At 29.0% G+C, this 12,351-nt stretch overlaps 2 protein-coding genes across 2 annotated transcripts in view; both read left to right on the top strand.

Annotated features, from left to right (window-relative positions):
* The window catches only part of DIP-epsilon (Dpr-interacting protein epsilon), a 332,816-nt gene that overhangs the window by 217,248 nt on the left and 103,217 nt on the right, over positions 1–12,351 (top strand). The window contains exon 6 of the mRNA XM_075294341.1: positions 2,832–2,982. Within this exon, the coding sequence (XP_075150456.1) occupies positions 2,832–2,982 (151 nt within the window). The remainder of the gene's footprint in view (positions 1–2,831; positions 2,983–12,351) is intronic.
* On the top strand, positions 10,316–12,205 carry LOC142227570 (membrane metallo-endopeptidase-like 1). Its single transcript, XM_075298080.1, has one exon. The coding sequence runs from the start codon at positions 10,316–10,318 to the stop codon at positions 12,203–12,205; it is 1,890 nt and encodes a 629-aa protein (XP_075154195.1).

Genomic DNA, 12,351 nt, shown 5'->3' with positions numbered 1-12,351 from the left:
TAAAATTTTATTTCTGTAGAAAATGTTGGCAAAATTTTATTCAATAGAAAATTTTGTCAAAATTTTATTTCCAAACAAAATTTTATTGCTATAGCAAATGTTGTCAAAATTGTATTTCTATAGAAAACTTTATTTCTATAGAAAATTTTATTTCTATTGGAAATTTTATCAAAATTTTATTTCTATAGAAAATTTTATTAACACTTTATCTATATAGAAAATTTGATTTATATGGAAAATATCTATAGAAAATGTTGTCAAAAATTTATTTCTGTATAAAATTTAATAATACTTGTATTTCTATAGAAAATTTTGTCAATATTTTATTTCTATGGAAAATTTAATCCACATTTTATCTCCATAGAAATTTTTATCAAACTTTTATTTCTATCTAAAATTTTGTTAAAATTTTATTTCTTTAGAAAATTTTGTTCCTATAGGAAATTTTGTCAAAATTTTATTTCAATAGAAGGTTAGGTTAGGTTAGGTTAGGTGGCAGCCCGATGTATCAGGCTCACTTAGACTATTCAGTCCATTGTGATACCACCTTGGTGAACTTCTCTCTTATCACTGAGTGCTGCCCGATTCCATGTTAAGCTCAATGACAAGGTACCTTCTTTTTAAAGCCGAGTCCGAACGGCATTCCACATTACAGTGAAACCACTTAGAGAAGCTTTGAAACCTTCATAAATGTCACCAGCATTACTGAGGTGGGATAATCCACCGCTGAAAAACTTTTTGGTGTTCGGTCGAAGAAGGAATCGAACCCACGACCTTGTGTATGCAAGGCGGGCATGCTAACCATTGCACCACGGTGGCTCCCATTTCAATAGAAAATGTTGTCAAAATTTTATTTCCAAACAAAATTTTATTAAAATTTTATTTCTATAGAAAATGTTGGCAAAATTTTATTTCTATCGAAAATTTTATTTCTATAGAAAATTTTGTCAAAATTTTATTTCTATAGAAAAATTTGTCAAAATTTTATTTCTATAGAAAATTTTATCACTATAAAAGTTTTTATCAAAATTTTATTTCTATAAAAAATTTTGTTAAAATTTTATTTCTGTGGAAAATTTTGTCAAGATTTTATTCCTATAGGAAATTTTGTCAACATTTTATTTCTAAAGAAAATTAGTTAAATTTTATTTTTATAGAAAATTTTGTTAACATTTTATTTGCATAGAATATTTTATCAAAATTTTATTTCCATAGAAAACTTTATCAAAAATTTATTTCTCTAGAAAACTTTGTCAATATTATATCTCTATAGAAAATTCTGTCAAAATTTTATTTCTATAGAAAATTTTATTTTTGTGGAAAATTTTGTCAACATTTTATTTCTATGAAAAATTTTGTCAATATGGAAAATACTACTATTTCAACGATGCACTTTGATAGCATGACATTACACGAAAATTAAAGTTTTCAATGATATTGAATTTATAAAGAAATTTTCCAAAATTTTATATCTATAAGAAATTTTATCAAAATTTTATTTCTATAGAAAATTTTGTCAAAATTTTATTTCTATAGAAAAATTTTTCAAAATTTTATTTCTGTAGAAAAACTTGTCAAAATGTATTTCTATCAAAAATTTTGTCATAATTGTATTTCTATAGAAAATTGTGTCCAAATTTTATTTCTTTTGATTACAGCTTAAAATCATGCATTGACTAAACTACAAGTGTAGCTTAACCAACAGAGGAAAATAATGTTTGTCGAATTGATTTGGGCAAATCCCTATGGACTGCAAGATGGTTGGATGGACGCACGTTTCGGAATTACCACATTCCTCATCAGCATCCTCTACTTGCAGCAAAACTATCAACCAATTATCAGAATAAATTCAGGCAGTTCATTAAGCCCAACAATGAACCACACTTGAACCTTCCGAAAAAAGGTTTTGCATGATAGCCGGCTTATGCCGAAATAAATTCGTACAAAAATATCTCTTTTCCTATGCCACTGTCAAATCATCGATTTGAGTGCAGTTGGCTGGGTTTATTTTGAGCGTGCTTCCTCTTTTTTTCATTCGTTTTGTTTTGTTATTGTTGGGTTTGTTCTTTAAGCATTGTTGTTGTTTTTTTGATTTCAGCTTAAAACCATGCATTGACTAAACTACATGTGTAGCTTAACCAACAGAGGAAAAGAATGTTTGTCAAATTTATTTGATAGTTTTGCTGCAAGTAGAGGATGCTGATGAGGAATGTGGTAATTCCGAAACGTGCGTCCATCCAACCGTCTTGCAGTCTATAGAGCTTTGCCCAAATAAATTTGACAAACATTCTTTTCCTCTGTTGCTACACTTGTTGTTTAGTCAATGCGTGGTTTTAAGCTGAAATCAAAAAAACAACAACAATGCTTAAAGAACAAAACCAACAATAACAAAACAAAACGAATGAAAAAATTGTATTTCTTTAGAAAATTTTTCAAAAATTTTATTGGTGTAGATAATTTTGTAAAAATTGTATTTCTATAGAAAATTTTGTCAAAATTTAGTTTCTATAATAATTTGTGGCAAAATTTTATTTCTTTAGAAAATTTGGTCAACATTTTATTTCAATAAACAATTTTGTCAAATTTTTATTTCTTTAGTGTACATTGTTTGATGTAAAGATATTTATTCAACAAAATTTCCAACTCAATTCACATTTTAAATGTTTTTAGTAGATTTTTTCTGTTCCCTAATATCAACGTTATTCGATCATGACATCCCTAAAATGCTAAGATTCTCAAACATTAGCTGATGTTAATTGATTGCTCTGAGATTATGTGAAATACTTTTTATTCCAAACATTTTTATGTTATGTTCTCTTTTTTTTCTACAGTCTCGCCTATGGTGTCAATTCCCCATCAATTAGTGGGCATTCCAATGTACTTCAATATAACGCTAGAGTGTTTCATCGAAGCAAATCCAACGTCACTGAATTACTGGACAAGAGAAAATGATCAAATGATTACGGATTCTCTCAAATACAAGTGAGTACAAAGTAATATGCTAAATTGTTTAAATTATTATATGAGGGGTACGCATATGCATTTGGCTTTTTTATAAAATTAAGAAATTTTAACTTACATAAAATTTTATAGATATAACCTACATTTGGCATAACTCCTTTTGGATGTTAAATACGTCCAAATTTTAAATTTTAACCAACATTAAAACACAGACCGATATATACGAAATGTATCACATCTTTTTAAACACTTAAAGTACCTCTAGATTTTAAGTTTCATCAAAATCGGATAAAAGTAGCGCCCTCTGTGGGCTTAATAAATCAAATTGGTGAATCGGTTTATATGGGGCTTATATCGAAACAATTTGATAACAAACAAAATACGAAACAGACGTACGGGCATCGTTATATCGCTGAGTTGGATCGTGAGCGTGAGTTGGATCGTCAAAGTGAATATTTATCAGGAGCGTGATTTCGGAGAAATTTTACTCACTCACAATCACGAACACAATTTGCTTTTTCTCACGCTCACTCGCCACATATTTTTGTTTAGTCCCGTTAACGCACATTCACGAGATTTCGTTTAAATTTCATTCAAGGCTTCGCGTTAATCACGCGTGACTCACGATTTTTTTTTTTTTGAACCCATGTCAATTTAACTGGCGGTGTAAAAAAACCAACGTATTATAAAGCTCTAGGTCTTATTTCCAAAAATATGTAATTTTACTACCACAATTGCCCAAAGTTGCCCACAGGCAACTTTTCAATTTTAAACATTTCTCATTTGTAGTTTTTTGCAATTTTAAGATTTGACTTCCAGAAATATTTTATTCGACATGTACTTCAACAGATTTAATAAAAACTTTCAACGTTTTAGTTGAAATTTTTGAAAAACGTCACGTGTACTCGTATAAAAACTTTTTTTTTTTAAATTCGCAAATATTTTTTTCTTGAGGCACTTGCGTATTAATGAAAAATTTTTGCTAATTGACAACCAAGTTAGCTCATTTTTCATTCAACTTGAAGAAAACACTTGTAGCTTTCGATACCGTTACAGTTTTATGAACAAAAACAACGCTGACAGCGAGTCTCAAAAATAAAAAGTTGCCCACAGGCAACTTTAGGATCGAAAGGGTTAAAGATACCCGACCATCGGCAAGTTGTACAACAACTCAAGTAATTAAAGCCTTTAGTAAAAGTTTCTACGCAATCCATGGTAGAGGGTACATAAAATTCGGCCTGGCCGAACTTACGGCCGTATATACTTGTTATTCTCTAATCCCGAAATATAAAAGGTAATCCTCGTACTCTCCATCGTAGAATGGGGGTCTACTCAATTTGTTACACACATAATGACAGTTTGTAACAAATCGAAACAATGGTCTCAGACACAATAAAATGTATATGTTGTGGTGAAAATTTGAATTGATACCATATAGCGATGTCGGTCCGTTCGTCTGCTTATTGTGGTACGTCATATTAATATAGGTCCTCTAAAAAGTATATAAAATTTTGTCCATAACGGTCCATAATTATATTTAGTCCCCATAAAAACCGATCCCCACATTTAAATTTCTGAATTTCTTGGAGGAGAACATATCATCCTAATACGACTGAAACTTGATGTCAGTATATGCTTTCTAAAAATCATGCATCCCCCATAGAAATCGATCCCTCCTTGACTTCTGAAGTCTCATGGAAGAGTAGATTTCATCCAATCCGGCTTTCAAAATAAGTTAACGGCAACCTTATTTTCCAAATTCAGACACAACTTCCAGTAGAAATTATGCTGTGTTTCAAATAAAAAAGTCTTTAAAATAAAGTGTTGAAAAACATGTCCTATTTTTGATCGATTTTTCGCTTTGTAGACAAGATGCAAAAAGACAACGAATTTAAAGTCGATTTCATTAATTTTAAAGAATTTTTCTAAATTATTAAAGTCAAGTTGACCTTAGCCCAAAAAATTTTTCCTTCATGTTATGATACCTAGATTTTAAGTCAAATCACTTAATTATAAGGACAATACGTTTTCGTTGAAAAGTTTATCGACTTTTGGACAAAAAAATTTATATCGGAGAAATGCGTCTTCTATGCTAAGGAAAATTTGCATTCGTGTTTTAAGGACATGCACGCTCAAAATAAAACCAGCCAACTGCACTCAACTCGATGATTTGATAGTGGCATAGGAAAAGAGATATGTTTGTACTAATTTATTTCGGCATAAGCCGGCTATAATGCAAAACCTTTTTTCGGAAGGTTCAAGTGTGGTTCATTGTTGGGTTTAATGGACTGCCTGAATTTATTCTGATAATTGGTTGATAGTGTTGCTGCAAGTAGAGGATGCTGATCAGGAATGTGGTAATTCCGAAACGTGCGTCCATCCAACCATCTTGCAGTCTATAGGGCTTTGCCCAAATAAATTTGACAAACATTATTTTCCTCTGTTGGTTAAGCTACACTTGTAATTTAGTCAATGCATGGTTTTAAGCTGAAATCAAAAAACAACAACAATGCTTAAAGAACAAAACCAACAATAACAAAACAAAACGAAGGGAAAGTGTTATTTCTATAGATTTTTTTTTTTTTTAATTTTATTTCTATAGATAATTTAATCAAAATTTTATTTCTATAGAAAATTTTGTCAAAATTTTATTTTTATAGAAAATTTTGTTAAAATTTTATTTCTATAGAAAATTTTGTTAAAATTTTGTTTCTATAGAAAATTTTGTTAATATTTTATTTCTATAAAAAATTTTGTCAAAATTTTATTTCTATAGAAAATGTTGTCAAAATTTTATTGTTATAGACAATTTTGTCAAAATTTTATTTTTTAGAATATTTTGTCAAAATTATATTTTTTTAGAAAATTTTGTCAAAATTTTATTTCTATAGAAAATGTTGTCACATTGTTATTTCTATAGAATTTTTTTTCAAAATTTTATTGCTATAGAAAATTTTGTTAAAATTTTATTTCTATAGAAAATTTTCTCAAAATTTTATTTCTATAGAAAATTTTAATTCTACAAAAAATTTCGTCAAAATTTTGTCAAAAGTTTTTTTTTTATAGGAAAGTTTGTCGAAATTTTATTTCTATAGAACATTTTGTCAAAATTTTATTTCTATAGAAAATTTTGTCAAAATTTATTTCTATAGAAAATTTTGTAAAAATTTTATTTCTATAAAAAATTTTGTAAAAATTTTATTTCTATAGAAAATTTTGTCAAAATTTTATTGCTATAGAAAATTGTATTAAAATTTTATTTCTATAGAAAATGTTGTCAAATTTTTATTTCTATAGAAAATTTTGTCAAAATTTTATTTTTAGAGAAAATGTTGTCAAAATTTTACTTCTATAGAAAATTTTGTCAAAATTTTATTTCTATTGAAAATTTTGTCAAAATTTGATTGCTATAGAAAATGTTGTCAAAATTTTATTCTGTAGAAAATTTTCTCAAAATTTTATTTCTATAGCAAATTATGTTAATATTTTATTTCTATAGAAAATGTTGTCAAAATTTTATTTCTATTGAAAATGTTGTCAAAATTTTATTGCTAGAGAAAATTTTGTTAAAATTTTATTTCTATAGAAAAATTTATCAAAATTTTATTTCTATTGAAACTTTTGTCAAAATTTTATTTCTATAGAAAAGTTTGTCAAAATTTTATTTTTTTTAGTTTAATATATACCACACCCTCAAAAAAATCACTTCTTTAACATATGTTCCAAACATATTTTGCAGGAAGCACATATATTATTGGATACTGCCGAAACATTAATAGGTTTGTTTTATGTGAACACATAACATATGTTTGGAAGCATTTTGAGCCCAAAAATATTATATGCTTGGAAGAATTTTTCCCAAAGACAATTGTGCTCATTGCCTAACATACTCGTAATTTTCACTTTTACGAAATATTTTAGTTCTTGGCACCTTTTTCTGTAATACAAATAATGTTGAAGAAATTATTCACTTTTATAATTTTTTAAATTTTACCTTTCGCCTGCACGGAGAATCGAACCGAGGACCATACAGTTTGTAAGCCAACACACTATCCACTGGGCTACGTAGCTGTTATAGTCACCGGCAGATAATTATCGTTACACGCTCACAAAAAATCGCTTCTGTAACATATACTCCCAAACATATTTTGCTTCAAGCATATATATTTTTGGGTATTGCCCAAACATTTATATGTTTGATCTCTTCCAATATATAATATGTTTGAAAGCATATTGGTCTAAACAATATATGTTTGGGTAGTCTAAGTTCCAAACATTTTGTATTTTTGCATCCAAATTCAATAATGTTGTCTTCCAAAAAACAATATGTTATTATGTGACCATAAATATGTTTGGAAGCATTTTGCACCCAAAAATATTATATGCTTAAAAAAAATTCTCCCAAACAATATTGTTCTCAAAATTTTATTTATTTATTTATATATTTACAATCATAATGAATTATGAAAATAAACAGGTAATATAGGTGCTAACAACATAGGTTTTCGACCTGAATGCTCAAAATTTTGTTTCTGCCCAATTGTATATTCCCCCACATCTTTCTCACTTCCACGAGATTTTTTAGTTCTTAGCACCTTTTTCTGTAATACAAACATTGTAGAAGAAATTATTCAATTGTATGATTTTTTTTATTTTAATTTTACCTTTTGCTGGACGGGGATTCGAACAGCGGACCACACAGTTTGTAAGGATCAAAGAAGTAGCTGATCAATTGCCCAAGGAAAAATAAAATGTTAATTTTGTAATAACAAGCAACAACCACCAACTTAATTCAATATCGCTCCCTGTTAAATAGCGCTCCAAGCTACTAAACACATATATGTTTATAGGCTATTTCTAAATTAATATATGTTTGCATCCAAGCATATTATATTTACAAACATTTTATGTCCCAAACATAATATGTTCTAACATATTAACATATATGTCCCAAACATGTTATGCTAGTTTATGAACATTATATGCTTGCACTCAAAAATATTGTGTTTAAAAATTTGTGTTCCAAACATATAATGTTTATAGCCAAACATATGAAAAACAGTCTTTTTCATCCGTGTATAAGTTACATTTATATAGCATAGTTTGCAGCGCCCACGAGCCCATGCAAACATAACATTATTTAACAGAAACATACATTTGTTTGCCACGTGGAGCAGTGGTTAGCATGTCTGCCTTGCATGCAAAGGGTCGTGGGTTCAATCCCTGCTCCGACCGAATACTTTTTTTTCTTAATTTACTCATTTATATTTATACTATATTAAATTTTTATAATGAAACTTTGAAATGTGGGTTATTAAGGATTTATAGTCAGTAACAGTGCTTGATATAAACGAAATTGACTCATTTTTGGATAAAATATTATTTTTTTATTGCAAAAATAACAATTTTGTAAACTGTTTTTGGTACAAAACTTTAAAATTTGGAAGGAATTCAAAAACTCTAACAAAAGAAGAACGTGGAGTCGAGTATAAACACACATAAATTATTTTATAATATAAACATAAATATATTTAGGCGTGAACAGTTTTTTACTAGCATTTAACACCATCGCTCTAAAATGCCTTTTATTTTTCTTTAATAATTCATTTTAAAGAAAATAAACTTTTTAAATTGTTTTAGCTGCAAAACTCGAACTTAATGCCCGCTTTTATATTTGATGGTATCCGTCAACTCCTCGTGGACTACTTATTAATAAAGAGGAACTAAACTTTGTTTTCATACATTTTACTGTGTATTTTTTCACTATTTCCTCCTTATTTCATTAATTTTTCACTATTTCCTCCTTATTTCATTTTACTGTCCAAACTATAAAAAGAGTATAGTGCCCTTTCGTTATTTTTATGAAGACCCCTGATTTCTTTATTCAAATTAAATAATATTTAGACTTAAGCATATCAAATTGTTGGCCTTATCATAAAATAGTTTTCCGAAACAACATACAAGCGGTTTCATAGAAATTGTTTTTGATTCTTTCGCTGTGTTATGTTGATATCTTTCGTCAACTCTCCCGGTTTCCATCTCTATTTCTTTCTCTATGCTCTCTCTGTCGCTTTGAATAAAATATCACAACATATGTATGTTTAGTCGAAATTTGGAAATTTATATATGTTTGCATTCACACATATGATTTTTATGAAACATTCATGCCCCAAACATAATATATTCGAACATATTAACATAGATGTCCCAAACATTTAGTGTTAGTTTAGGAACATTACATGTTTGCACTTAAATATATTGTGTTTTAAAATTGTGCTCGAAACACATTTTGTTTATATCGGAACATATGAAAAAACATATTTTTCTAACAGTGCACGTATGGACTAACTTATAATTTAGAAGACGATGTTAGGAAGTGTTAAGATACCTTGCCATTGGCAAGTATTACAGCAACCAAAGTAATTCAATTGTGGATGACAGTCTTTATTAGAAGTTTGTACGCAATCCATAGTGGAAGGTACATAAGCTTCGACCTGGCCGAACGTGCGGCCATATATACTTTTTGTATAAGATTGAGGTATCAGCCTATGCTTTGGAAATGGTGTAATTGAAACTGTTTACCCAGAGCAATTAAAAACTCATATTATTCAACCGCCTCTTCATCATCAAGTACACTGAAAAAACAGTGAACCCACCGGGAAGAAAACTTTTGATTAATTTTAGAAAATTTTGAATAGTTTTAGAAATTTTTAACTAAACAGTATTACAAGCGCTGGCATCACGCCGATATCACAAAAATAAGTAAATATTCTTCGACAAATTCAAGAAAATTTATTAGACATAAATAATTTTTTTCACTTTTTAAAGAAAATTTTGTAGTTTGAAGGAAAAAATTGGAGTTCAAAATTGCAAGAATTTCTTTAGTGACATACGAAGTTCATGATGGACGCTGTTGTGGTAAAATTTACAAATTTAAAGAAATAATGAACTATTTTGTGAGAAGTACGAATTTAGTAAAACTTTTTACTTCATTTGTGTACAATTTTTTTCCGTCTTTTAGTTCATTTAACTAACGTACGCAAAAAATTATTTGAGTAAATGAAACTTTCTCCAAATATAATAATTTCATGAACTAAAATATAGTTAAATTGGCTTTAGTGAAATAGTGAGTTCACTTTTTTTTGAGTGTATACTCAAAAATTTCACTTTCATTGTTGAAGAAGTAATTAATATACCCAAAAATTTTAATTTAATAAAACCACCATTTGAACTCATCACAAAGAAAATGAGTGGAAATTTTCAATTGTCTTTAATATGCGGGCATTGAAGGCAAAACAGTTTCATTTAGAATGTCAACGTTGAAAAGTGTGTCTCTCAGATGGTGAATGAAAAAATGTGGAAGATATTTGGAATTCTATTCATGATCTGGTCGAGATTAATAGGAGGTCAATTAATAAATTCGCCTACCATTAAACAATTGCATATCATTAAAGAATCTATGAATACAAGCTATGATCCATGTGAAGATTTCTATCAATATGCCTGTGCAAATTGGCAAAGGAAATATGCCACAGAAGATTACAATGAAATGATGGGATTATTGGATTATCAAATGAATGCACAACTAAAGGAAATTCTGGAGAATGAAGATTTTATGGAAGTGATTGGAGACAATACAATGGCCTTGGAAAAAATGAAGTTGTTCTATAAATCTTGTCTGATGAAGAGTAATGACCAGTTATTGGAATATTTTGATTATATCAAACCGGGAGATGGCAAGGAATGGCCGCTATTGCAGATACTGGCTGAAGAGGATGCTATTGAATGGAATAATTCCGAATTTGATGTTTTCGTATTGCTGGGTGAATTAATGAGTTATGATTTTAATAATTGTTTGGTTAATATAAGTTTACATCGAAATTTAAATGGAAGTTTGCAGATACAATTCGATTTGCCAGATATAAATTCCATGGATGGTACTCAAACTATTGAAGGTATAGCTAAAGCTATGATTTTCATGGAATTCCCTGAAGACAAGGCTTACTTGTATGCCCAGGAATTTATGGAGAATGATATATATTGGAAGAAGACCTACAAGAAATATTCGTCAAAGGATAATGAAGAGATTCTGAGTTATGATCAACTGAAATTAGAATATCCTCAATTGTGGAGTTTATTGGAAACAATGCTTCCCGCAAAGATCCAAACCGAAGATGAAGTTCATATAGTAAACCTGGAGTACTATCAATTTCTTTTGGAATATTTAACGCAATCAAATTTGAAGATAACCAAGCTATTGAATTATTTGCAATTGAGATTTTTGGATTTTCTCTATGAAGATGCCTTGGAGGATTGTGTAAAAGATGTCCATGAAAAAATGTATTTGGCTGTTAACTATCTGTATTTTACCAAAATCTTTTCTACCAAATCTAGGCTATACAATGCCGAAGTGAATACAATCACCGAGAAAATTTACCAATACTTTAATGACATTTTAGAAGAAAACCAAATGAATTTAAGTCCATCACAATTAGTGAAGATAAAAGAGAAAATCTTGCATTTGAAAGTTAATATTGGTAATCTTCCAGAAAATGTTAATGATGAGAAGATTGATGAATTTTACAGCAATATTGAAGCTATGGTTGAGAATAACTATTTCCAAAATCACCTAAAATTATTAAAACATCGTCTTTCTAATCGTTTATTGTCTTTTCAAAATTTCACTCATAGCTTGGCTCAATTTTCCTCAACTGGTTACGATGAAGATATCAATATGGTTATTATACCATTTTCCTATCTTCAATCCCCTTTATACAATATCGAATATGATGATATATTCAAATGGTCTTTGCTCGGTTATCTGGTGAGTCATGAATTTAGTCATGCCTTAGATACAAATGGCCTACAATATGATCCTCATGGTAGTGAGAGTCCATTGTACCAGGATATTTTGGATAATCCTAAATTTTCACAAACAATGGAATGTTTACATGAGCAATTGGAAACTGCAAATATCAATGAACGTTTTGCTGATACTATAACTGTTCGTTTGGCTTTTCGTGGTTATGTCAATGAAAATCGCCAACATTTACAACCCCGATTTACTTATTTGCCTTGGAATCAATTATTTTTCCTTAATATCGCTCAATTCTATTGTGGCAGTGATGATGTGGATTCTTCTACTCTTCATCAAATTGTTAAGAATTCTGAAGATTTTGCTCAAGCGTTTCAATGTCCTGTGGCTTCGCCATTAAATCCAGTAAAGAGATGTCGTCTATTTTAAAGTGTGTGTTTATGTATGTGTGTATATGTTTGAAAATAATAAATATATTTATTGTTAATGAAAAACAAGTGAATAAAGTAAAAGGTCGGGCGGGGCTGACTATAGGGTGATACGGTCAAAATTTGGTCAAAGGAAAACGCGTGTAA

Source organism: Haematobia irritans, chromosome 2 (genome assembly GCF_050003625.1).
Source record: "Haematobia irritans isolate KBUSLIRL chromosome 2, ASM5000362v1, whole genome shotgun sequence".
NCBI lineage: Eukaryota > Metazoa > Arthropoda > Insecta > Diptera > Muscidae > Haematobia > Haematobia irritans.
Note: the sequence above shows the minus strand (reverse complement) of the source record. Positions and strands in the feature narration are given on the sequence as shown.